This window comes from Neofelis nebulosa, chromosome 1, assembly GCF_028018385.1.
Source record: "Neofelis nebulosa isolate mNeoNeb1 chromosome 1, mNeoNeb1.pri, whole genome shotgun sequence".
NCBI lineage: Eukaryota > Metazoa > Chordata > Mammalia > Carnivora > Felidae > Neofelis > Neofelis nebulosa.
In genome coordinates, this window is record NC_080782.1 from 149,427,610 (window position 1) to 149,453,143 (window position 25,534).

A 25,534-nucleotide genomic window follows, 5' to 3' on the forward strand; every position below is an offset into this window, starting at 1 on the left:
AGTCTAGAATTTGGCTGCAGGGTGAGAAGCCCAACTCTGCAGGAGCCAAATGACACTGGCCACTCACCCAGAACACCACCAACCCACTTTAAGCCTCAGGGTTTTTATCTGTGAAACGGGGCTTGTCATACATCCGCCTCCCCATCTGCCCTTGGCTTCAGTGAGTTAATACGGGTAAAGTACTTCTGACTTGCCCAGCACAGGGCTTCTTCCTTCCTCACCATCTTTCCTTTCTCTGCATCCCCTTATCTTTCTGTCTCAGGTCTTGGGTCACTGTCTCTGGGGGCTTCCTACCCCAGCTGCACAGACCCCTGCATGCTGCTAGGAAAGACAGCACCAAGCTTGACAGCAAGAGAAGGTAGGGAGGGCAAGAGAGCCCAGTGAGGGCAGAAGCCACACAGCATAAGGAGAGGAGAACATGGGTGGAAGAGGTGGGAGGGAGGGGAGAAGTAACCTGTGTTTCTGATGCTTTGATGTCTGGGGCCATGCTGACCCTCCTGGGGTTAGCCAATTCCTAGAGATAATAAACAACTCGCTCTGGAGTATGCTTTTCAAATGCAAACCAACCAGTTCAGAGTCCACACCCCCAGCCACCTCCTTCATTGGGCTCTCACCACCCTGCCTGAGTCACTCAGGGCAGGTACTAGCCACCTACGACCCAGAGCCCACAGGAATTATTCACGCTGGCCAGTCCTGTGCCTGCTTACTCTGCCGCACCCAGCCCTTCCTGTGGAGACAACAGTCCCCCACTCCTTCTGCCTTCTGACCCATCCTGGTGCTGCCCCAGTGGCCCTGTGTGAATGATAAACCGACTTTTCCATGGCAGTCACCTCCTGATCATCAGCTAGCCTCTCCACACATGAATAATAACAAAACCTACATTATAAAAGCAGGGGTGAAGTGAAAGGGGATCAGGAATATGGGGGAGGCTCACGAGTTTCTTGTCTCTTCCAGGTATCACGGGCCAAGCTGGGGACAGGCACTGAGGTTTTGGCTTTCAGAGGAGACCCATGCCTCACTGGAGGGTCCCCATTCACCCCACAGAGATCACGAGAGTTGGGGAGGCTCCACTGTGTCTGGAAGCCACCAGCTCACTCACCTTCCCGTAGCTAAGCAGGATTATCCGCACCAACACGACATTGATGTGGGCCCCCAAGGACTCGTCATGATAGATTTCGTTGACCTGAAAGACAACCAGGGAGGTGTCAGCAGGAGCCACAGGCCTGAGGACCACCTGCAGATGACAAGGTGGAGCCCAGGGGAGGCTGTCAACCCGCCCACGCTGTGTGGTGCCCTCCACAAACAGGGATGACAGTCCCTGTCTCACAAAGCTTAACAGCAAGTTGCCATATTTGTCACCACCACTAAATTGGATTGCCGGAAGCCTTGCCATGAGGTCACAGGGGCAGGGTGCACATCCCTAAATGTGGGTCAAACTAGACTTTTTAGTCCACAGTGAGACGATAGCTCTAAAAGCCAGTTTATAAGAGAGAAAGGGGTTTTTGTCTCCAAAGTATTGCTTTATCTCTCACAGGCAAAGCCTGGCCAATTTGGCTCACAGTCTTTGACTGAAAGTCATGGTGTGGAAGCCAAGAAGGCAGTTACACGGAGAGGTCCCGCTGCAGCTGGAGGGGGCAGGAGGGAGGAAAGTGGGAAGAAAGACCGAGAGGAATGACTAGGCTTCACTTTACTCCTTCCACCCCTGACCTCCAGCCCATGTCTTGAGTCACGGGTGGGGGGTGGGGAACAGGGCAGGGAGCATAAAAATAGCCCTGATATTTGGGAAGAAATCAAAAGCAGAGAGGGCTCGATCCTGCTGTCTGGGACCTGGGAAGGGACAGGTTCATATGGAGAAGGGGTGGCTTCAGAGAGCCCAAATGGAGTACAGCTCCCAACTACACATAGGGGACCCAGGGATAGGGGGCAGGATAGCTGCAGGCTGGCTTGTGGGTTGGCTTCAGAGAGAGTCCAGGGGGTGCTGTCCTGTAGGAGGGCAGACGTTGTGTGGCCACGGCAGAGAGAATAAACCCTGAATGACCCCAACTGCAGGGCCAAAGCCTGGAGGGTCAATGCCCAGGGCAGAGCATGCTGGGACAGATGTGTGCAGATGCAGGGTGGCTAAGCCATGCACCACCCCTACCCTGAGGGAGGAGGGACAGGAGATGAACAGCCCTGGTATGGGCTGAATTGTGTCCCCTCAAGTTCCTAACCCCCAACATAATGCTATTTGGAGGTGGGGCATTTGAGAGGCTATTAGGATTGGCTGATGTCATGAGAGTGGGGTCCCCCACCATGTGAGGACATGGCAAGAAGGAGGCCATGTGCAAGCCAGGAAGAGAACCCTCACTAAGAGCCAAATTGGCTGACACCTTGATCTTGGATTTCTAGCCTCCAGAACTATGAGAAATTAACTACGTGCTGTTTAAGTGACCCAGCCTGTGGTATGTTGTTAGAGTAGCCTGAGCTAAGGCAAGCCCAGAGTCAGAGCTTACCCTCTGACCTGACTATTCCCCCTAAAGCCTTCTGAACAGGAAGAGCCTGAGCCACCTCTCAGGGGCCGGGTCACATTTTCCCTTCAATCCTGGAGTGAGGGTGGCATCAAATATAAGAACTAAAAAAAAGCTGCCTTTTTCTTCACCCATCAGCTTTGGTGTGTAGATGTCCATCCTGCCAAGTGTATAACCTCCTCCCCCCCACCCCAGTCCAGCAATGAGCCCCTTTATAGATTTGCAATGGGACTTCTCAAGCTGAGCCACCCTGGCCTTTCACAGGGCCCACCCCCCCCCCCCGGGGTCCCGAGTTGCCTGGCCTTGGACTGTCCTTCCCCACGGACCTTAGCAGGTACCCAGTAGACCCAGGAGAAAGCTATTGGCCCCATTGCATGCCAAGCATCATGTTAGCATTTGGGATTCAGTAACCAGCCTGGAACTGGCCTTCTGTAAAAAACAGCTCCACCATCATGATGATGCTGATGAGGACCTTTAGAGATAGGCAGGGAAATTGAGGGCATATTAATGGTGAATCTGCCCTAGTGACGATTAGTGGGCTCCCTAAGGATGTGGCATTTCATCTCAGAGATAAGAAATGAGAAGGAGTTAGCTCAGCAAAGCAGGGATAGTGTTCCGGGCAAAGAAAGTAGCATATGCAAATGTCCTGGGGGTCAGAGGCAGTAAAGTGTGTTCTAAGAACTGGGCAGGGGGAAAGGGCCTCTGAGGTCAGACTACACAAGTATTCAGGTAGTGAGAAGGATTCCAATTCTGTTCAAAGAGCAATGGAGGATATGGAGCCCTGAGAGAAATATAATGACACTGCATTTTACAAAGATTACTCTGCCTCCTTTATGGAATATAGATTGAAGTGCCCACTACAGCAGTTGAAGTGTCAAGTGTGGGGCTCAGATTTGGGGATGAGTGGAGAGAAAGAACAGATGTCAGGAGTGACGTGGACTAGAATTGGGGAGGGCACCTCCTATACAGCCCTGGGACACCCTGGGGCCTGCTTGGCCTCATCCTCTTGTTGGCAAATGGAGGTGGTCCATCTTTGCTCTGCATGGAGTCAGGGAGGAAAAATGTCCCGGGGTCATCTCTCAGAGCTTCCCCAGAAAATGAGGGGCTTCAGACTCCTTTGACACCCTGATAGTGCCTCTCTGGAGCCCATGTTCTAATCGCACTTCTCAGAGCTGGCCTAGGGGTGCATCCCAAGAGGACCTGGCTCCTCAAGTGCACGGTGAGGCTGTAAGCCTGTGGTGTTACAATCTTTACGAAGACAGGAAACCTGCCTTGATATTCGGAAGGGATTCAGGGCTGAGTTCACAAAATTATCTAGATCATTTTATGCTCCCAACAGCCCTTGGAGGCCAGAATGAGAGGTGGTCAATCCCACCTGAGCAAAGGGTAAGCTGAGGTTCTGAGTGAGGGTATGCTTGCTGGTTCCTACAGGGAGGGAGGTCCCCTTCCCAGTTCCTGGCCCAGATCTTGCCCATCAGGGCCCACCATCCTCCTGTTCCCCTGGACCCTGCCACTGTGCCCAAAGGTAGCCACTCGCATCTTGGGTAAGGGGTCCCATGTCCTTGGATACTGAGCAAGCCTGACCCTGACTCCTGATTTGGGACAGGAGGTAACCAGAACCCCAGGGACCCCACCACTCAGTGCTAAGCTCTATGAGGCAGAGGCCCACATCCTGCTGGGGGTGGTGGCAAGGCGACCTGAGTCTGGGGTGTCAGGCCACTGAGCGGACACTGGACAGGGGAGGCCCTGCCTTCCAAGCTGCCTGTTGGCTGCCAGCTTGCATTGGCTGGGCTGGGCTATGGAGAAGCATACCCATCAGAGAGCCAGTGAGGAGGCTAGGCCATGGGTCAGGTTGGCAGCCAGGCCTGCTCTGGAGACTCCCCCAGCCACTCCCTGACCCCAGTCACTTTCAACTGCAATGAGCCTTTCATGGTTTCTCCCTTAGGAAGCCTCTGTCCCTTCCATGGGGGATACCTCTCCACATGGTCTGTTCCTCTAGGAGAGTCAGTGGGCCATGCCCTGGCTTCCCTCTATGATACCTCTCAGGGAATGCAGGGCAGTGCTGAGGAGAGGGCCACCCACCACCCTTTCCCTCTGCCGGTCTGAGGAGTGGGCCCTGCCCTGCTCCCCAGGGTGACATCAGCTTTTCAGGGGGCTGCAAAATTGCCTCAGCCCTGGAGCGCAGCTCCCTTCCATTCCCCATGAGATGCCGCACAGATGCTAGAAGCCAATGGGACCCACCTGTGCATGGAGACCATTGGGAAACGATGAGTCAAATTCCTTAATAGGAACACAGCTACAACATTTCTGCCAAGCAGAGAGCTGACAGACATGGCAAAAAGGGTCACTGAAGACGGAAGACAGCCTCCAAACATCTCCCTCACATCGTCCCACTCCTCCCCTGACCCCAACCCCATCTCCCAGGCAGGCAGGCAGGCAGGCAGGCAGCAGGGGCTCCCAAGTGCATTTCTGCCTCTTGTCCTGCCCACATCCCCACGCACCGTTCTTCAGGACGGTCACCACTCAGCAGATCTGGCCTCCTCTTCTTCTGCCTGAAACCCTCAATGGCTCCCCACTGCCTTTAGGAGCAGCCCCGGTACCTTGGCACGGCACTCGGCACTCGGCACTTGCAGCCCTCTCTAAGCTGGCCCTGGCTGGCTGCTCTGTGTTCCCCTTCAGCCACTTTGCCTGGGAGGCCCCAATCTCAACAGCTCCGCCTTCCGCAAAGCCTGGCTGCCCTCTCCGGCTGCTTGTGCAATGGAATTCCCTCTCCCCCTCTCCAGCCCCAGAATTCTTGAAATATCTGAAAAGCATCTGACAAAACAAAGTCATGGTAATAAATGTGTTTCAAAGAAGGGAGGGGGCGGTGACCCTCCTGCTTAATTCCCATCCACTCCAAGGCCTTCCCACTGCAATCAGAATAAAATCAAAGCCCTACAGGCTCTTCTCAGATTGCCCTGGTCTTGCTCACTGTGGTCCAGCCACTGGCCTCTGTGCATCTTGCACAGAGAGACCATCCCTACCTCAGGACCTTTGCACTTGCTGTGCCTTCTGTCTTCTCATGCTTTCCCCCCAACACAACTGTCCCAGCTCACAGTACCCCCTAAAGTAGTTGCTCCCAGCCTGGACTATGCACTTGATAAGAGAGGCACCGTTTCTCCTTGCTCACCGCTGTGTCCCCAGCAGCGTGAATGAATGAATGGGTGAGTAACTTTGGAGAATGTGGAACAATAGGAAATAGGCAGAAATGTGTGACAGCGGCAGGACTCATGATGCCCTGTAATGACCGAGACCCTAGCTACATGCCCAAGTGCATCCCCATCCCTACTTCACCCTCCTGGAAACCTGTGTGCTAGGGAGGCTGCTCTCCTCTGCTCAGACCACAGGGGGAGGGGAAGCCAGGACAGTGTCCTTGAGCCCTGTCTTGAGAAATTGATCCTGGAATCTTTAAACCTTAGGGGAAAATGTTCAAAGCCGCAGCCCTTCTCTGTGCAGAGAGAGGCCAAGGGCTCTCTTGTTTGGGGAAATACACTGTAATGTGCCTTTTGCTTATGCAAAGATGCGGCCAAGTTTCTGTTCTGGAATAGACAATAAGGAAGGACACAGGCTCTGCATGATAATGTAAAAGTTTGCCTTCTTCGTGGCATAGTTCCACCCTGGTGACCAAGGAGCCCTGGCAGGTGGCCTAACCCTGCTGGGCAGAGGTGACTTTCCCCTCTGCTGGAAGGATCTGGGGACAGGAGGGTGCAGGGAAGACAGGTCCAGGAGATGGGGCTCCCTGTAGGCAGAGCCATCGGTGGGGTTCCCATCCCTTGTGCCCAACCTCCAGGAAACTTGTCACCTCTTCCCCTGAGCTGAACTTTGGCAACCAGAGGGGTAGCACAAGCTTCTCCTGGCACCACACTGGGGAGCAAGCCAGGCCCGGAAAAGTCTGTCATGAGGCCTCAGGAAGCAGGGCTCATAAGGTGCTTGGTGGCTTCTCTGGGACCCCTGAAATACCTGGGGTATTTAGGGTATTCTGGTCTCTCTGAGGACCCTTGGGAGTAGGCATGGACCATCCCAGTGGAGGCAGGAAAAAAAAGTGCCGTGGGAAGCTGGGGCAGAGGGTTCTGCTGGCTTCCGGGAAGGACTGTTTTCATCTGTGTGCATCTCCTGACACACGAACAGGGCAGCAAAAGCCTGGTTTTACTGTGAGAATAAACATCCCTTTGCAGATCTCCTTTCCCCACTTATTTCTCCATGATGGCATCTCAGGCAACACAAGAACAAACACGATGCTAGCTGCTGCTCAAAATATCGAACTGCCAAGAAATGCAAATGGGCAGGACTGGTTCAGACTGTACAATAAAAATGGGAGGTGGGTAGAACCTTCCCTCAACACCAAGTCCAAGAACACAGCCCTAAGATGCCAAGACTCCTCTAGGGACGACCAAACTGTTCCTGCCCCCAGGCCCATGGCAGGCCACCCTCTGCTGGGACTGGGGATACCTCTGCAGGTCCCCAGGGTGGAGACAGGGCTTCTCCCCCACCAGACAAGCAGGTGGATGCCCGGAACCCAACGGAGGCTCAGCATATGCTCACCAGGCAAACAAAGAGCAAACCTGTCTTAGGACAGTCCTGTCGATGCTAATTACTGCACAGAGCCGCACCTTCCCTGTCTCTCTGTTGGGTTGCACGGGTTCTAGCGTGGGCTCAGCCACCATCCTGCCATAATATGGGTCCTTATCACTCAGGTTATTACCAGCACCAGCCTCAACACTGTACTTAAAGCATCTAGCAAAACCCCAGGCATATGGTACACACCCAGGCTTCACTCCTGGGCCCACCAGGGGCTCTCCTCTGGGTCACCAGAGTGCACGCCAGGCATTTTCCAAAGCCCACACTGCTGCCCACCAGGGGTGTGTGTGTGTGTGTGTGCATGTGTGTGTGTCCCACTTTGGGGGGTTCTCCCTGACAGGCCCCACTGTGGGTAAGGGATGGCCACACCACTATGTGGGGCCTGACCTTCCCACTCACTGACCAGCAACTCATCAGAAAGGGGGTAATGCTACAGAACAAGGGAGGGACATACTCTGCTGAGGCTGGAGGCCAGGGCCTGGTGTCCCCCCTGAGGCCACTGTTTGGAGGCCCCTGACAGGGAAGGAGCAGAGAGAAGGCAGGGATCTTGATTCTTGCTGGCAGCTCCCATGGCCCTGGAGAGCCCGGGGCCATCGCCTGTCTGCCTGATGTACCCCTGAGCTCCTTGGCACTACTTGACCACACAGCCCCGGGGACCTGACTCCCACGGAGTCTCATCCAGAAGAGGCTTTTTGGGGAGAGGACCACCGTGTCAAGACCTCGAGGCATCCTCGCCTCCCCCACTGTCTCAGAGTCTGAAAGGCACAACCTCCACCCCTGTGACGTGATCTCTGTCACCTGTGTCCAACCGGGTATCGTGATGTCATCGGAAAACAATGATTTTTTTTTCCTTCCTACTGTGATTCACATTTTTCTGCTGTCCTATCACTATTTTGACCCAAAGTAAGAAAGAGGGAAGATACCATCGTGAGGAGGGCTGGCCGTGGCACATGGGAAATCCCTGGGGACAGCAACAGGGGAGAGGGAAGTGTCCTGGTTGATGAAGGAGGTCACAGGAGGAGCTGAAGGAGAGGTAGGAAGCCAGAGCCAGGGTCATGGTGCCCCATCCCTGCTTCTACTCCCCACACACCTTTAGGGTCAAACACACAGATTCTGAGGGCTTCGGGCCCTGCTTCCCACTTGGACTCTGAGCGGAGACCACATCATGAGAGTAGAGTCCATTCCCAATGTGGCACTAAGTGTGAGGTGAGGAATGGGGTGGGGCTGGTTTGATTGAACTGGCCTGAGTAGCAGCCTGGTTCCCCCCAGCCCCAGAGGGGTGGAGGTGGGCTCCAGACACTCCTGTATTACACTGGCTGGGGTGGAGGGTGGCTGGGTATGGGCTGGGAGAGGCTGCATAGTGGACAGGGCATCACAGAACCTGCCCTGGACCAGGTGGGGCCCAGCACACCTGAGCCATCCAGGTAGAGAGCCCGGAGCCAGACCTGACCCCACCTCACAGCAAAAATGGTGAGGGCTCGTGCCAGCCTCCCCACTGCCACTAGGGCCCCAGGGGTCCCCATATAACAAGGGGGTAGGGAGAGACCCTGCCAGGCAGGCACTGACCCAGATGAGACAGAGAAAAGCAGAACTGTTTAGACAGTCACCTGTGTTCCCAGCACAGGATTCTGGTCCAATCCTATCCTCCAGCATTACACTCACTGCCAGGCTTGTCTGCTGGGGAACATGTCCCTCCCAGAACGCAATTCACTCGTGTTTAGCGCCATTCCTAACACCCAGAACATACAGAGCCTCCTTGAACGCGGGGAAGAAACGGTTTGGCCTTGTGTGCAGCATGTGGCCCTTTGCACCACCAGAATCTGATTGAGTCACTGAGCTCCCCTGCCGGCCCTTCACAGGCTGAGCGGTGTGCCAACCACCAGGGCCCAGGCTCAGACCAGACACCCAGAACCAACCGGCAGACAAGAAGACAGGAGGGCACACTGTGCTTCACAGGGAGCCCACAACCGAAGGGAGAGAGCTCCTGGGGGCACGCGTTCTCGTTGGCAGGAAGGAGTGCACAGACCGCCCCGCCCCGACACCTGGCTGTCTCCTGCTTCCCCAGACCCGTGTCTGTGTCCCACGTTCTCTGGGAGCACATCCCTTGTGCTAACGTGGACGCTGCTCCCCTTCGGGCTGTTTCCTCTGCTGCACTATCACCATCTCGAATGCCCCCACTGTCAGCTGCCCTCTCTGTCCGCTGCACCTGTGCCCGAGAACCGGGGGCTCGCCTGCATCTATGGCTGTTCTATCCTCAGTGCCTAGAACCTGTTAGGTCTGAAAGTTTTAGGATAAAGCCCAAGCTCCCTGTACCTGGCCAGCTCCATCCCTCTGAGGCCACCCTGCCCCGAACCCCCAAACAGCTCCAATTCCAGGGACAAGTCAAGGGTGTGGCATCCTCTGCAGGAAATGGCAGTAGTTCAGGGCTCCTCTCTGCTGTGACCTTCTCGCCAGCCAGGCAGAGGGTGTGGGCTGTGCCTCCAGGCTACCGAGGCCCTTGTCCTCCTTACTGACCTAAAGCAGGGTGAGCGTGTCTCCATGACAGCCAAGCTTCTCAAGGACAAGAGCTGGCTGGTTTGGCCGATGTCACTGACCAAGGAATGACTGTGGCACCTTGTTGGTAAGCGGTGACCTTCCAAAACCTGGACCACACACTTCCTCACGTCATTACCTTTCACGTCCCACACCGTGCAAGTGAGCGTTATTATCCCTGTTTTACCGGTGGGGAAACTGAGGCCCAGAGAAACTGAGAAACACACCCACAGAAGCACAAGTGGGAACTGGGGCAAAGGCTTTCGAGAGCAAGTTAGCAAATCTGTTGAAATTAAACCCTATGCATCCTTATGACCTGATGATTCAAACTTCCAGCATCTGTGGTGGAGAAAAGGCTTTGGTCATAAGGAAGAAGGGATAAGGACCCTTGGCTACTGGGATGTCTTTTCCCTGGACAGGTAGAGTCTATGTTTTCTCTCTTTTTTTTTTTTTTTTTAAATTTTTTTTTTCAACGTTTTTTATTTTTTATTTTTGGGACAGAGAGAGACAGAGCATGAACGGGGGAGGGGCAGAGAGAGAGGGAGACACAGAATCGGAAACAGGCTCCAGGCTCCGAGCCATCAGCCCAGAGCCTGACGTGGGGCTCGAACTCACGGACCGTGAGATTGTGACCTGGCTGAAGTCGGACGCTTAACCGACTGCGCCACCCAGGCGCCCCTATGTTTTCTCTTTTAATGTTTATTTTAAAAGAGAGAGAGAGAGAGAGCATGAGCAGGGGAAGGGCAGAGAGAGGGAGAGAGAGAATCCCAAGCAGGCTCTGCACAGAGCCCAATGTGGGGCTCGAACTCACAAACTGTGGGATCATGACCTGAGCTGAAATCCAAAATCAAGAGTTGGATGCTTAACCGACTGAGCCACCCAGGCGCCCTGAGTCTGTGCCTTAAGGGAGTCTGGGGGCGCCTGGGTGGCTGTCGGTTAAGCATCCAGCTTCAGCTCAGGTCAGGATCTCCCAGTTTGTGAGTTTGAGCCCCGCGTTGGGCTCTGTGCTGACAGCTCAGAGCCTGTATCCTGCTTCTGATTCTGTGTCTCCCTCTCTCTTTGCCTCTCCCTTGCTTGCGTGCTCTCTCTCTCAAAAATAAATAAACATTAAAAAAAAACTTAAGGGAGTCTGTAGGACCATAGTCACTTTATGAGAATTCACTCACTCAACTTATTTACTCAAAAGACATTTACTCAACACCTATATGCTGGGCCCTTTGCTGGGTGTGGAACATGAAAATCAGGTAAGCAGACCCTCTGAATTTGACATTAAGCATGTGACACCTTTGTATGAACTCCTAATCCCCCTGAGACACACCGCCAAGTGCCCCTGCAGCAGGGGAGCAGGACCCCTCAGGACCCACGACTGTACCTCAGCACAGAGTGGGCAGGCTGAGAGTGATGGCTCAAGCCAGCCCAGACCAGGAGCCCAGTGTGGTGCCACACTCTCTACTTCCCCAGCTCAGCTGTCACCCCCTTGCTGGAGTCTTCAGAGACAAGCTTTGCAGCTGCTTCAAGCTGTCACCGAGGAGTGACGATGCCTGGCCCTCCTTGTCCACGATGACTGACTCCTGCTTTGACAACCATCAGCTCTCCCCAGGGAGACCAAGGGCAAGCTGCTCCCAGACTCCTATATCAGCTGTCAGGAGGCCTCCTGGAGAGGGGAGGGGGGTTGGGGAGAACCCTGGGGTGGGGGCAGGGTGCCACACTCTTCAGGGAAGAAGAAGCGGAGGTAAGGCCAGACCATGGTACCTCCCCCTCTGGAACTTTCTCCACCTACATCATCATGGCTGGGGGCGGGGGTGGCAGTGCTGGGGAGGGGGGTGGCTGTCTATTGTCCACCCCACCCTCACTGGAATGTGAGCTCCATGCAGGCAGGAACCCCCCCCCCCCCCCCCTCACTGCTGCCCAGGCTTCCTCACCACCACATTCCAGCACCTACGGCTGTGTCTGGCATGTGGCAGGAGCTCTGTAAACATGTACTGAATGGGTGACTGCGTGAGGGAGCAAATCTTAGAGAGAACAGGAAGACACAATAGAAGGAAAGGCCAGAGAAAACACCAGGAGAGGGAAAGTAGATGGAAAACAGGCTGGGGCATGGGCAAGTGATGTCAATAGCTGTTGGGAGATCAGAGAGATCCAAGGTGAGAACATACCTCAGCTCTTCCTCAAGGATTCAGGAGCACTTGTTCTTCAGGCCAGAACAGCAGGGAGGGGACAGGCACCTGGGCCAGATCCCCACTAAGAGCCCATCTTCCCACCTGTACGTGAATCCCATCTGCCATGCCCTGGCCACACTAGCCGACCTCTCTGAGCCTCAGTGACCTTGTCCAGGAGAGTGAACTCACGGGCCACCAGGCACAATGTAGACACAACAGGTGACTGACTCCTCACACAGGGCTGCCAGGCATAAAAACTCAGTCTCCTCACCTCACACTGGTGTTTCCAATAACAGAAGGCATAAGCCCCAAACTCTTAAAGAGAGAAGTTTCTCTTTTTAGACCCCAAACTAACTTAATCACTCCCCTATCATAGTATGGCAGGGACCCCAGATATCATCCCTTTTTGTGCCCCTTAGCCTGAGACAAAAGGCTTTGCCAACCTTGGGGCACCTGGGTGGCTCGGTCAGTTAACCGTCCGACTTCAGCTCAGGTCATGATCTCACGGTTCATGAATTCAAGCCCTGCATCAGACTCTGTGCTGACAGCTCAGAGCCTGGAGCCTGCTTCAGATTTTGTGTCTCCTCCCTCTCTCTCTGCCCCTCCCCCCACTCACACACACACTCTCTCTCTCTCAAAAATAAGCATTAAAAAAAAATTTTTTTAAGGCTTTGCCAACCTCATCTCCTGCCTCATCCCAGCACCATACACCCCAGCAGGGCCCAACCCCATGCTGTGATGTGGCAATGCCACTGGGCCTTTGCACATGCTGTTCTAACACTGCAGCAACACCGGCATACACAAGGCTCCTCTCCTCATTAACCCCAGCCTCTGCATTAAGGGCAGCTCAAGTGGCCTTCATCTGAGGCACTCTTCCCTGTGACCCAGAATGCCCTGTATTTGCACAATCAGCACATTAACCAGGGTACAATTACTCTTCTCTTCCTTGCTCCCACCCCTCCCATGCTCCAACTTTCTTGAGCACAGGGACATGACTGCTCACTCCTGTACTCCAGTGCCCAGAATGAGGCCCAGTTTAGACCAGGGGTTCAGAGAGCACCCAATGCACAAACACAAAGCCAGGACTAGCTCGTGTTCGTGGGATGCCCTCCATGGGCCCCGCACTCTGCTAAAAGCACTTTCCTGGTGTTTAACTCGAGTCACGCTCACGACAGCACTGGGAGGTGGCACTAATTATCCCCCATCACAGGACACAGCAGGGCAGGCCGTGCCTCCTTTCTTCCTGGCCAGAAGGAACCATCCACCAGCTGACCAGCCAGACTTGTGTCCTGCGGTCGTGTTCTGATTCACTTGTGCAGTGTGAGGTCTTAATTTCAATTTGTTGCTGACATTGAAAAATAATTAGATTTCCCATAAAACTTGGATTTCCAGCTTCTCATGAAGAAAAAAAAAAACAAAGCTGGCAACAGCAGGTCTGCTCATTCCTCCATGACCACAAGTGAGGGGGACCCAGGAGGGGATCTCTGGGGGACGTGCCCTCTCCTGTCACCCCATCCCCACCACCCCGTACTGCCCACAGCCACCTTCACCTGGGCCAATGCCTCCCTGCCTGATTCTGTCAGCCATGACACGTATCCTCTCTTAAGCGTTCTATCAGCCTCATGCACAGTGCTTGCCCTGATAGCTCTATTTCCTAGAAGCGCACAGGGCCATGCTCTCAGGCCAGTAGGACACACATGAGGAGCCAGAATGGTGGCCAGAATGCCCTGTTGCAGCCCAGGACATGAGCAGACCCCGGGACCTGGGGAGCTGCTGAGCGGCCATGGGAACTCCCACCCTGTGCTATGGCCAAACCCAAACGTGTCCCCCTTTGCCTGGGAGCTCTGCCTACTCCCCTCCAACTTAAGAGAACCAGGTTTCAGTGTCCAGTTTCAGAGATGTTTTTCTCTTTCCCAGGACCCAGAGCCAGAGACACGTGAATGGGGACTTGGGGCAGTGCCTTCGCCCTGGCTAGCTTGCAGCTCCGTGGCCTGGTCACGAGAGGACACCCCCCCTCCCCCGGGGGATCAGCAGAAAACATTCTTGTCCCTGCCACTGCCTTCCTCACCATTGCCACACGGCCCCAACATTCTTGGAAGTTGGTGAGAAATGGAGCTTGTATGCCTTTGATTGTTTGCAAACCCTGGCAAGGCTTTGGTAAACCCAGGCCAATTTCTGGATTAAATTAGAAAAGAAAAGAGGAAAAATATCTGAATCCTGGCACAGACAGAGATCATTCATTCAACAAAAATTGTTTAAGAACATACTGTACAGAGGATTGTCCCCGTGCTGGGGGGGAAGGTCAAAGGATATGGCCTCTATTATGAAAGCATGGAAGTTTCTTTGGAGCACACATTCTCAGTAGGCTTAAAGAGTGTGTCTGCCTCAGCAGAAGAGATGCTTTGGGGGCTCAGGAATTCTTCCAGAACATAAGCAGTTAACACAGCTGGGAGAGACGGCTCTGTCTGCTCAGAAATCTGCTCTTCCTACTCTGCTGTTTTAAAATGGCTATAATGACCAGCTCATTTAATTGCTTGTAAAGGAGTCCCCAAAGTTACCCACAGGTCCACAGAGCTGGCAAGCCTAGGGTGGGGCTGGGGGTGGGCTCAGGTCTGAGCAGGAAGAGGGGTGAAGCTTGGCTCAAGGGCAAGTTCCCCGATGATGGCCTGCAGGAAAGGGCTGCTCCAGCTGCAGAAGACTGGAGAGCTGAAAAGGGTGAGGGGAATCTTCTCTCCTAGGGACTTCACTAGACTTTATGGGTTCTCAGAGTGTGTGGAAGGTTCAAAGATGAAGAAACCAAGAGCAGGGCGAGGCAGGAGCTTTGCCAGGTAGGTAAAAGCCAGGGTTAGGATACAGCTGTTCCTGACTCTGAAGCTGGTCCGCATTCTCTCTCTCTTTTTGGGTCTTGGCCCCAAGGTGTAGATTTGTTAAAGTTTTGGCACAAATGTTACTTTACTTTTTTTTTAAGTTTATTTATTTTGAGAGAGGCAGAGAGAGAGTGCAAGTGGGGAGGGGCACAGAGAGAGAGGGAGACACAGAATCCGAAGCAGGCTGTAGGCTCTGAGCTGTCAGCACAGAGCCCGACACGGGGCTTGAACTCACAAACGGTGAGATCATGACCTGAGCTGAAGTCTGAGCCACCCAGGCACCCCTTTACTTTTCAAAATGCATACGTAAACATGTTACTTGAATCATGGCTCTAGTCTCCTCCGAAGGTATTTGTCCCTGGCCTCCCATTCACCGGAGCCAGGAGAAAAACCACCATCTGTGCCTAGCAAGGTAACTGGACGTGCCGTGAGCATGGGGGCTGCATCCAGGCACACGCTGTCACACACCAAGTTTGGAGGCAGAGACCAGTCAGGCACTGGCAGAGCAGGTCTGTGAAAATGTGGTGATTCTTCTACACACCCAGCAGGTGTGTTCAGGTGTGCTGACTGCAGCCTAGCTTGGGAACACCAGACACAGAGGGGAGCATGTTTCTAAGGAGAAAGGGTGAAACAGGACAGTGGTTTCCAGTGCACCAGGAGAGCCCGTGGAAGAGGGGAGTCCTGGGTAGAGGGAAGCTCCTCATTCCCAAGGCTGGGTCCAGAGGAGCCACAGCATGAGCCAGGGTTGAAGGCTGGGAGGAGCAGGAATGGGATGCGGCAGAGGGAGGCCGGCTGCGGCAGAGCCACATCTAAGCAGGGAGCCCAGGTGGGGCCCAGCGGCGGTGTGGCAATGGGGCCTGGAGGAGCCAGCCTGGCTGGACAGGCCACATATCTGCTCACGGCTCACAGTTCTGCCCTTACAGCCCTCCCAGCGCTGGGAAGGAGACCCTTCCTCCCACAAGCAGTGGATAGAAGCTCTCAGTGGGGCTTCACAGCCTCTCTGACTAGGCTAAGGACCCCGAGGCCAAAAGGACAGGGCCTCATCCTGGGTTTGCTAGCAACCTTTGAGCCTCTGGAATTTGGGAGCTAAAAACCAGTGTGAGGGCCCCAGAGGACGAGGCCACTGCCAGTAATCTGGCCCCAGCACTCTCTCAGGCACAGCCTTCTTCATCTGGACAGAAAGCTGAGAGTCAGTGTAGCTTTGGGCTGAGAGCCTCTGGACAAGCAGAGGATGGAGAAGGGCCATGGAGAATGGGGCCCGAAGCAGGGAGCACAGGCCGCATCAGGTGTCTGGAGAGGGTCGGGCTGGGCTGCGGGGTCTCAGTGCAGGGCTCATGTTGCTGAGTTCATGGGCCAGCAACCAGGGCCCATATCCAGAAGGGCCCTGCACTTGGGGTTTAACGCTCTGAGGTTGCTGTCTTGACATTCCTCATCATTTCACTTTTGAATTTGTGTTTTGTAAGTAAAATCCAACAGGATAGTGAGGCCTTGGCTCACGAGTGGTCCCGACTCCACAGGACAAGGTCTCAGCCTCCCACTCCCCACCCTGTGATCACTGCCACTCTCTGCCCTGGGCAGGGGCCTGCATGCAGGCGCAAGGTGGGTGCACATGCCCCGTGGTCTCTCGGGCCAGGACATGGCAGTGGTGGTCCCACCCAAGGCAGCCCCACATGGGTCTCAGTGGAGGCGAGTCTCTTGGGCACCCCCATCCAGTTGCTAAGGTGTAAAGAGCCTTGACCATCTGCCCTGGGTTGGGGCAGTGGGCCTGAGGGAAGGGGAGATGCCAGGCTTAATGTCCCCAGATCCCCACCCCATACCAGGGCATGATGTGCTCTTCCAGGGGCAGCAGTCAGGGAACAAAGCAGCTGTCAGGCCCAGAGGGCATATCTCCTGCTGCTGGCTATGACCTGGGGCACCTGTGATAATCTGCGTCTAAGAGAGCACTCCCTCCACTGGCTCCATTCCTGGGGGCTCCTCTCTTCCTCCTTCCAACCGTTCTGAGTCTGGCTTGTGTTTTGTGTGAACTTCTGGCACCCTCCGGGCATGAGCCATGAAACACAAGTCTGTTTAATTTTGGTGATTCTGCATCCAAGTTAAATGCTGTAATATCTGCATTTAAAATAAGCTTTGTGGGACGCCTGGGTGGCTCAGTCGGTTAAACGTCCGACTTCAGCTCAGGTCATGGTCTTGCAGTCCGTGAGTTCGAGCCCCGCATCAGGCTCTATGCTGACCGCTCAGAGCCTAGAGCTTGTTTCGGATTCTGTGTCTCCCTCTCTCTCTGACCCTCCCCCATTCATGCTCTGTCTCTTTCTGTCTCAAAAATAAATAAACGTTTAAAAAATAAATAAAATAAAATAAAATAAAATAAAATAAAATAAAATAAGCTTTGTACGGGGTGCCTGGGTGGCTCAGTCAGTTAAGCGTCTAACTCTTGACGCTTTAGACGCTAGACGCTTAAAGCTCCGACTTTAGCTCAGGTCTCGATCTCACGGTTAGTGGGATCAAGCTCTGAGTCAGGCTCCATGCTGACAGCACAGAACCTGCTTGGGATTCTCCCTCTCTTTGCCCCTTCCCTGCAAAGGGGCATGTGCCCGCACGTGCATTCTCTCTGTCTCTCTCTGTCTCTCTCTCTCTCTCTCTCTCTCTGTCAAAATAAAGAAATAAACATTTAAAAAACAAAGATAATATAAAATAAAATAAGCTTTTTACAATATAAAGGTAACTGGTAAAATTCATGATAATACTTTAAAATTCTAATTTTTCATTGTTTACGGTGACAATCAGTAGACAATTTTTAAATCTTCACAATTTGAGAGACAGAGATCACAGGAAAAAGGAAAAAGCCTTTATATCTACCTTTAAGGGCACTTTTTCCTGATCTCCAAACAAGAGAGCCACACATTCATTCTGCCCTGGGCCCCAGGAGTTTGGTAATCAGAGACATTCTGGGTCTCTGATGTGGCTGAACTCAGCAAGAATAGCCAGGTGGTTAGTGTAGGGCCACGAGTTTGGGAAACGGTCTGCTGACAAGAAGCCACGGGAGTCTGCCAGGGTGACCAGAGCAAAGCTCTAGAAGATTAACTTCTGGGGGAGGGTGTGAAGTGCCAAACATGGTACCCAAGGGAAAACCCAAGGAGAGAAAGATCTCAGGACACCACTACACACAAAAATGTAAACCATAGCAAACTGTCCCAAAACAAAACAAAGGGCAAAAAACAGAATTACAGGGAATATTTTCCACCCACATGACAGACAAAAAGTGAACCTATTCAAATATAAATGTTCTTCAAATTAACAAGATAGAAACTAATGTCCCCATAGAATAAAGAACATGAATAGGCCAACACTAAACATGTAAGATGATTGCTGTTTTAAAGTACATATATATTTTTATAGATGCAACTTCATTACCATCAAATAAATACAACTTAAAGACAAAAAGTATATCCCAGCATTGCTTTCAAATTACCATAGCTAAAAAGGACTCAGTGGTAGGAGGAGGAGGGGAGACAGGCATTTGCTCAGTGGAGCATTAATAGGTGAAATCCTAACAGAGAACATTCTGGCACAGAAAGCTTTAAAATGCCCATACCTGTTGACCAGGCACTGCACTTTTAGGGACTCAGTTTAAGGAAACATTAATGGATGAGTGATAGATTTAGCTGTAAGGGTGTTCATTACAGCTAGTGTCCAGTCTGACATCTAATAGGGAAATAAATTTTGTTATGTGACTATGTCATATCAATAATTGGTTACATAAAAGGCATGCTATGTGATGCAATGTGATGCCACCGTTAAAATGAGGTAATAGGCAATAATCGGTAAGTGAAGACATTCACATTCCTGCCGGATTTATATTCTCATTTTCCATCATAAATAATTTATTGTCTCTGTTAAATACAGTATATTTTTAAAAATTTATTTATTTATTTATTTATTTATTTATTTTTAATTTTTTTTCAACGTTTTTTATTTATTTTTGGGACAGAGAGAGACAGAGCATGAACGGGGAAGGGGCAGAGAGAGAGGGAGACACACAGAATTGGAAACAGGCTCCAGGCTCCGAGCCATCAGCCCAGAGCCTGACGCGGGGCTCGAACTCACAGACCGCGAGATCGTGACCTGGCTGAAGTCGGACGCTTAACCGACTGCGCCACCCAGGCGCCCCAAAAAATTTATTTATTTTTGAGAGAGAGAGCGAGAGAAAGAGAGAGAGAGAGAGAGGCAGAGAAAGAGGGAGACACAGAATCTGAAGCAGGCTCCAGATTCCAAGCTGTCAGCATAGAGCCTGACGTGGGGCTCGAACCCATGAACAGTGAGATCATGACCTGAACCAAAGTCAGATGCTCAACCGACTGAGCCACCCAGGCACCCCCAAATAGAGTATCTTTTAATAAACAAGGAACGTTAGTTTCTAGATTTAGGGAGGAAAGGAAGGAAACTGGACCTGGCAGGAGGTGCTGAGTGCTTTGGTGGGGGTCAGAGGTCTGAATGCCGTAGGATCTTTTCTGCACTGAGGTGACTCTTGTGATGTTCAGCAAACATTTACAACCCTTTTCACCCTCCAGAGAGTCTTGGATAGAGAGAGGGATGGATTGATTAATTTCCACTTCCCTACGAATAAAATGTCTTTGCCCGTAAATGCAGGAAGGAAGTGGCACCTCTGGAGATTTCCCACTGCCCTTCGGGTCACATCCAAGTCCCTCTCAACATCCAGTGACTGGCCTTGTTCATCTGCAACTTCCCTTCCTACCTGGGCCCCTTGTTCCCCACACACCAGCCCTTTCTCACACCTTCAAATGTGCTGACCTCATTCTTGCCTCAGGGCCTTTACACCGTCCATTCTCTCTGAACACTCCATCCTGCCTCTTCCCACAGTCATCCAATATCATTCAAGTCTTAGCTGCAGTGTTACTTTCTGTGCATGTCCTTCCTGACCACCTGTATAAAGTGGCCCACATTTCCCAGCCCTTCTCCTTTCTCCACCTCACTATTTTATTTCTTTCATTGTCCTTATCTGAAATTACCTCTTTTGATTTTCACTTGAATATTGTCTGTGCTCCCCACCAGAATGCAAGCTATGGCTGTGTCCTGTTGTGCTCACAGCTATACCCCTTGCCTGACATACAGGATATGCCCAATGAACAGTTGTTGACAGAATGGTCAAGTGCCAGGTGTATCAGTCAGCCCAGGATGAGCTCTGCTGCATAACAAAGTCTCCACCACATCAGTAGCTAACACAATAAAGCTGGCATGTGTTTCTTTATACACATCACAGGCCAGCAGAGGTTGGGTGGTCCTGCCTCGTTCTGTACCTGCACTTACTGGGATATATGGCTTCCAAGGTCACTGTGTTAGGGAAAGAAACAGAGGGAAGGGACACACTGGCTCTTAATTGCCTTGGCCAAGAGGTGACACATCACTTCCTTCTACACAGACCATTAGAGAAAATTAGCCACACAGCTCCAAATTAGGTACAAGGGAGGCTGGTAATTGGGAGGGAAGAAGAGAGCACATGGATATCTGAAGAACCTGAAATGTCTATGTCACACCAGGACCCACATCCCAGCCCAGACTCTGCTGCAAAGAGGCCCCAAAGGGATCTGTGCAGCAGTATCACCCTGAACAATAGAAAACAGCCCAGCTTAGAGCTGCCAGGGTCCAGCCATACCTGCCTCCCATCCACCTCGGCCCCTGCTCCTCCTCAGAGCCTTCATTCTCTGGGTCCCTGCCATCAGAACCTCCACCAGACCCCCCTCCCAGGGTCTTTATGGTCTTCCTCAGGGGACAGGCTGTGTCTGTCCAGGGTGGGGCCCCTATGCCTCAGACACTGGAAGTGTTTCCGCCCTGGCCGTGGCTGTCCTCACAGCTGACCAAATGCCTCACTTGGAGCGCAGTCCGGGCCAGCTGCCGCCACATCTGTCCTCCACGTTGCTGGTTTGGCTCCAGGGCTGGGAAGCCCCATAACCAGCTGTGTACTCACAGGGAGAGGGAGATCTGCCCTGGCCAGGCCTTCTAGGGCTAGTTGGGGCTCCGGCTACAGCTCCAGGTGAGCCAGCACCCTCGGGTCTCAGGGCCACTGTCCAATAGGTTGGCCAGTAGCCACAATGGTGATCTAAATCCAAATGTCAATGAATTACGAATGAATTAATTTACCCACTGGATGGCTACTATCAAAAATAACAAGTGTTGGTGAGGATGTAGAGAGACTGGAACCCTCGGGCACTGCTGGGAAGGAATGTAAAATGGTGCGCTGCTGCAAAAAACAGTATGGAGGTTCCTCAAAAAATACAAAATAGAGCTACCTTAGGGGTGCCTGGGTGGCTCAGTCAGCTAAGCGTCTGACTTCGGCTCAGGTTATGATCTCGCGGTTGGTGAGTTCGAGCCCCGCATCAGGGTCTGTGCTGACAGCGCGGAGCCTGGAGCCTGCTTCAGATTCTGTGTCTCCCTCTCTCTCTGCCCCTCCCCACCCTGCTCACCTGAGCACTCTCTCTGTCTCTGTCTCTGTCTCTGTCTCAAAAATAAAATAAGTAAATGTTAAAAAAAAATAGAACTATCATATAATCCTGAAATTCCACTTCTGGGTATATACTCCAAAAGACTGAAAAGCAGGGACATGAAGAGATATTTGTACACCCACATGCACAGCAGCATTACTCACAATAACCAAGAAGCAGAAGCAACTCAAGTGCTCATTGACAAATGAACGAATAAACACAAGGCAATGGATGCACACAAGGGGATTGTATTCAGCCTTAAAAAGGACATTCTGGCACACGCCACAACATGGATGAACCTTGCAGGCATTATGCTAAGTTAAATAAGCCAGTCACAAAAAGATAAATACCATATGACTCCTTTTATATGAGGTAACTAAATTAGTCAGAACCACAGGGACAGAAAGTAGAAGGGTGATTTCCAGGGGCCAGGGAAGGGGAGAGTAGGGAGTTAGTGTTTAATGGGGACAAGATGAGAGAGTTCTGGTGGATGGATGTTAGGGATGGTTCAACAGTGGTGTGAACATAGTTAATGTCCCAGGACTGCACACTTTATTTCTTTAAGTGTTTATTTATTTTTGAGAGAGAGAGAGAAGGCAAGAGAGTGAGTGTGAGTACGAGAGGAGCACAGAGAGAGAGCAAGACAAAGAATCTGAAGCAGGCTCCAGGCTCTGAGCTGTCAGCACAGAGCCCGACAAAGGGCTCCAACCCACAAACCATGAGATTATGACCTGAGCCTAAGTCAGACGCTTAACCACCCCAATGAACTATACACTTTTAAAATAGTGAATGTAGGGGCACCTGGGTGGCTCAGTCAGTTAAGTGACTGATTTTAGCTCAAGTCATGATCTCACGGTTGGTGAGTTCGAGCCCCACATCAGGCTCTGTGCTGACAGCTCAAAGCCTGGAGACTGCTTCGGATTCTGTGTCTCCCTCTCTCTCTGCCCCTCCCCCACTCATGCTCTGTCTTTGTCTCTCAGAAATAAATAAACGTTAAAAAATTAGAAAAAATAAAATAAAATAAAAATAAAATTGTGAAGGTGGTAAACTTTATATGTATTTTACCACAATTAAAAAAAATTTTAGGGCCCCTGGGTGACTCAGTCAGTTAAGTGTCCAACTCTTGATTTCAGCTCAGGTCATGATCTCATGGTTTCATGGGTTCAAGACCCACTGCACTGACAATGTGGAACCTACTTGAGATTTTGTCTCTTCCTCTCTCTCTCTGCCCCTCTCCTGCTTGTGCTCTCTCTGTCTCAAAATAAATAAGTAAACTTTTAAAAAATATTTTTAAGTTAAAATTTTAAAACGCCACTGAATATCAAATAAGGTAAAAGTTCAGTTCTCCCATCGTGCCAGCCACATTTTAAGTGCTCAAAGGTTGGCTAGTGGCTGCCACATTGAGCAGGGCAGAATTTTGAGCATTCTCAGCACTGCAGAAGGTTCTGTTGGACAGCGTTGCCCTGGAAGGTCATCCTTTCTCACTTATTCATGACTTCTCCATCTCCCTCCTCCCCAAGACCACCAAAGGGGCATGACTTCCATCAGCCCCTAGGGACTCTGTCCTGGGTGTGCACAGCCCTAAATGAGGACACAGTGCCTTATAGGGTCTTAATTGTCAGGGCAACACACACTCAAGCAGGGTGCCTCATCTCCCTGACTACACTGGGAGGCAGAGCTCAGATTAGAAGGGCAGACATCCTCCCACCTTGTCTCTGAGCCCCAGGCTGTCTGCCATGCCCTGGGACAAGCATGTGTCCAATAAATGCTTGCTGGGTGCTACAGGGAAAAAAGACGCGACCCAACTACTGTTCCTCAGCTCCTCCAATTTATGTCATAAAACACTTTTTTCTTTGGCTATGATAAAATACATTTCAATTTAGGAATTTTTGTATTCCTCAGGCTTTTCAAGAAACTAACCAAACCATCCTATTACCCAAAGTTGGGATACAGTCAGATCACGAAGGTGGAAATGAATAAACTGAAGTTAACTGGTAAAACCGAGAAAAATTCTAGACTTCCTCCTACTGGCTCATGCAGCACCAGGTATGTGTGACAGAGGGACCCTTCACACCAGGTTATGGTGGGGGTAGGAGTTAACTAACCCAAGTGTGACATAATAATAAATATCTACTGGTCTCTTCCCCCCAGTTCCTGACACAGACCTCCTAAACCCTGTAATTTCCAAGTGACAGGGGTGACAGGAGAAGTTTATTATTCATAATAAGCCCCTTTCAAGGGTACCTGAGTTTATGCTAATGAGGTGACTCTTGGTGGGACCTAGATGGCTTCAGGATGGGGGAAGCCAGTTGCCAGAGGAACCAACTGGGTGATCAGAAGGTTGGAACTTTTAGCACTGGCCCCCCTACTTCCGCCCCAGGCTCCTGGGAGAAAGACGACCGAATCACCATGGCCAATAACACCGCCAGAAAAACTGTAAACCATGGAGTTTTGAGAGTTTCCAGGTTGGTGAACACACTGAGGTGCTGGGAGGGTGGTGTGCCCGGAAAGGGCAGGGAAGCTGTCAACCCTTCCCACCTACCTTGCCCCATGCATCTCTTTGACTCTTCCTGAGTTGCATCCTTTATAATATACCAGTGACAGTAAGTAGGGTTTTCCTGAGTTCTGTGAACCGAACCAAGCAAACAGTTGAACCCGAGGAGGGAGTCATGGGAACCCTTGATTTACGGCTGGTTGGGTCTTCTGACCAGGTTGTACAGGTGACAACCCAGGACTTGTGAGTGGCATCCGAAGTGAGGCCAGTCTTGTGGGACTGAGCCCTTACCCCGTGGGGTCCGTGCTAACGCTGGGTAGTGTCGGGAGCACTTGTTATGGAAAACCCACACATATGGTGTCAGAAGAGCTGGTGTGAGTATGGAAAACAGAGAGTTTTCCTTCAGCAGGACTTTCAGCCGGGTTGGAAGGCAGTGTAATTCTTGGGGAAGAGCACATATGTTCAAGGCAGGCAAGATTTTATATCTACTAGTCTTGCAGAATTAGTGTGAGGATTGCCTAAGATAATGCATGCCTACAGGGGCCTGGCACACAGTCACTCAGTAAGAGCTCAATGATCGTAGCCATCGTGGTTGTTTCATTGTTATTATTATTATTATTATCATAATTATTATTACTACATCAAAGGCACTTTTCAAAAACGAGATGAGGTTAAACACGACAACAGTCTCTAAAATAAAATATGCTTGGGGTACCTGGGTGGCTCAGTCTGTTAAGCATCCTACTTTGGCTCAGGTCATAATCTCATAGTTCATGAATTCAAGCCCCACGTCAGGCTCTGTGCTGACAGCTCAGAGCTCAGGGCCTGGAGCCTGCTTTGGATTCTGTGTCTCCCTCTCTCTCTGCCCCTCCCCCACTCATACTCTGTCTCTCTTTCCAAAATTAATTAATTAATTAATTAATTAATTAAAATAAAATATGCTCTGCAAACCTGACTTTGGCCCCACTTTGGGGATGAAAGGGCTGAGTTCCAGAGGGTCGATGACTCACGTAAGGCAGGTAGAGAGGAAGGTGGACAGATGGGCAGGGGTCTCTCTGCCCAGCAATTGGCTCGTTCAAATCCTCTTGCCCCTGACTTACCTCTGCACTGGGGTCCTGGGAGGTCTTGCCCACAGGCTGATATGGTGACCTTTCCAGCAGCCCCACTGCTCCACCCCACCACCGACTGCCACTTACGATGTTCATGAGCGTGAGCAGGTACTTCTGCACATGCTCCTTCCCATGGAACTGGACCACAGAGTCATCCACACCCAGCAGAACCTCGATGTTGTAGTCACCATCTGCAGCGTGCCTTCTCGCTCTGCGCCTCGAGCCATTGACACGCTCCTCCAGGACACCCAGGGCACGGCTGAGGTTATCCAGGCTGCCCGGAGGGGGCCCTGAAAGGACAGAGGACACAATCTGCAGTAGCAGCCCAGGCTTGCCAGGTACATTGAAACACGGCAAAACTCCACCTGGATACCACTCGGCACCAGCCTGGCCATTACCTTATTGAAGCACCTGAACTGTCCCCATTTTACAGAGGAACAAACAGAGATTCAGAGAGGGCAGAGTGAGTGTCAAGTGGGCTCAGACCCAGCAGCATGCAAACCAACTCCTTGGCCATCACAGAGACTGGGCCTGGAACCAAGCAGTGAATGGAGAGGCCAAGAAGCTGGGCTGCCCAGCTAGGAGTGTGCATGACCACAGCCAGCTCTTTCCATCCATTCACACACTTGAATACCCAAGAAGGGCCGCCCAGGTGCCCAAAGGCTGGTCTCCCCAGTGTGGCCACCACGTTAAAACCAGGGAGACGAAGGGCCAGCCCTGGTGGTGTGTGTCCCACAGCATCTCCTTAGGCA

General features: G+C 51.8%; 1 protein-coding gene across 1 annotated transcript in view; it reads right to left on the minus strand.

Moving 5' to 3' along the window:
- The window catches only part of ADAMTS2 (ADAM metallopeptidase with thrombospondin type 1 motif 2), a 245,498-nt gene that overhangs the window by 75,492 nt on the left and 144,472 nt on the right, over nucleotides 1–25,534 (minus strand). The window contains exons 4-5 of the mRNA XM_058739385.1: nucleotides 24,870–25,072; nucleotides 1,100–1,183 (exon numbers count right to left, since the gene is read on the minus strand). Coding sequence (XP_058595368.1) covers nucleotides 1,100–1,183; nucleotides 24,870–25,072 — 287 coding nt within the window. The remainder of the gene's footprint in view (nucleotides 1–1,099; nucleotides 1,184–24,869; nucleotides 25,073–25,534) is intronic.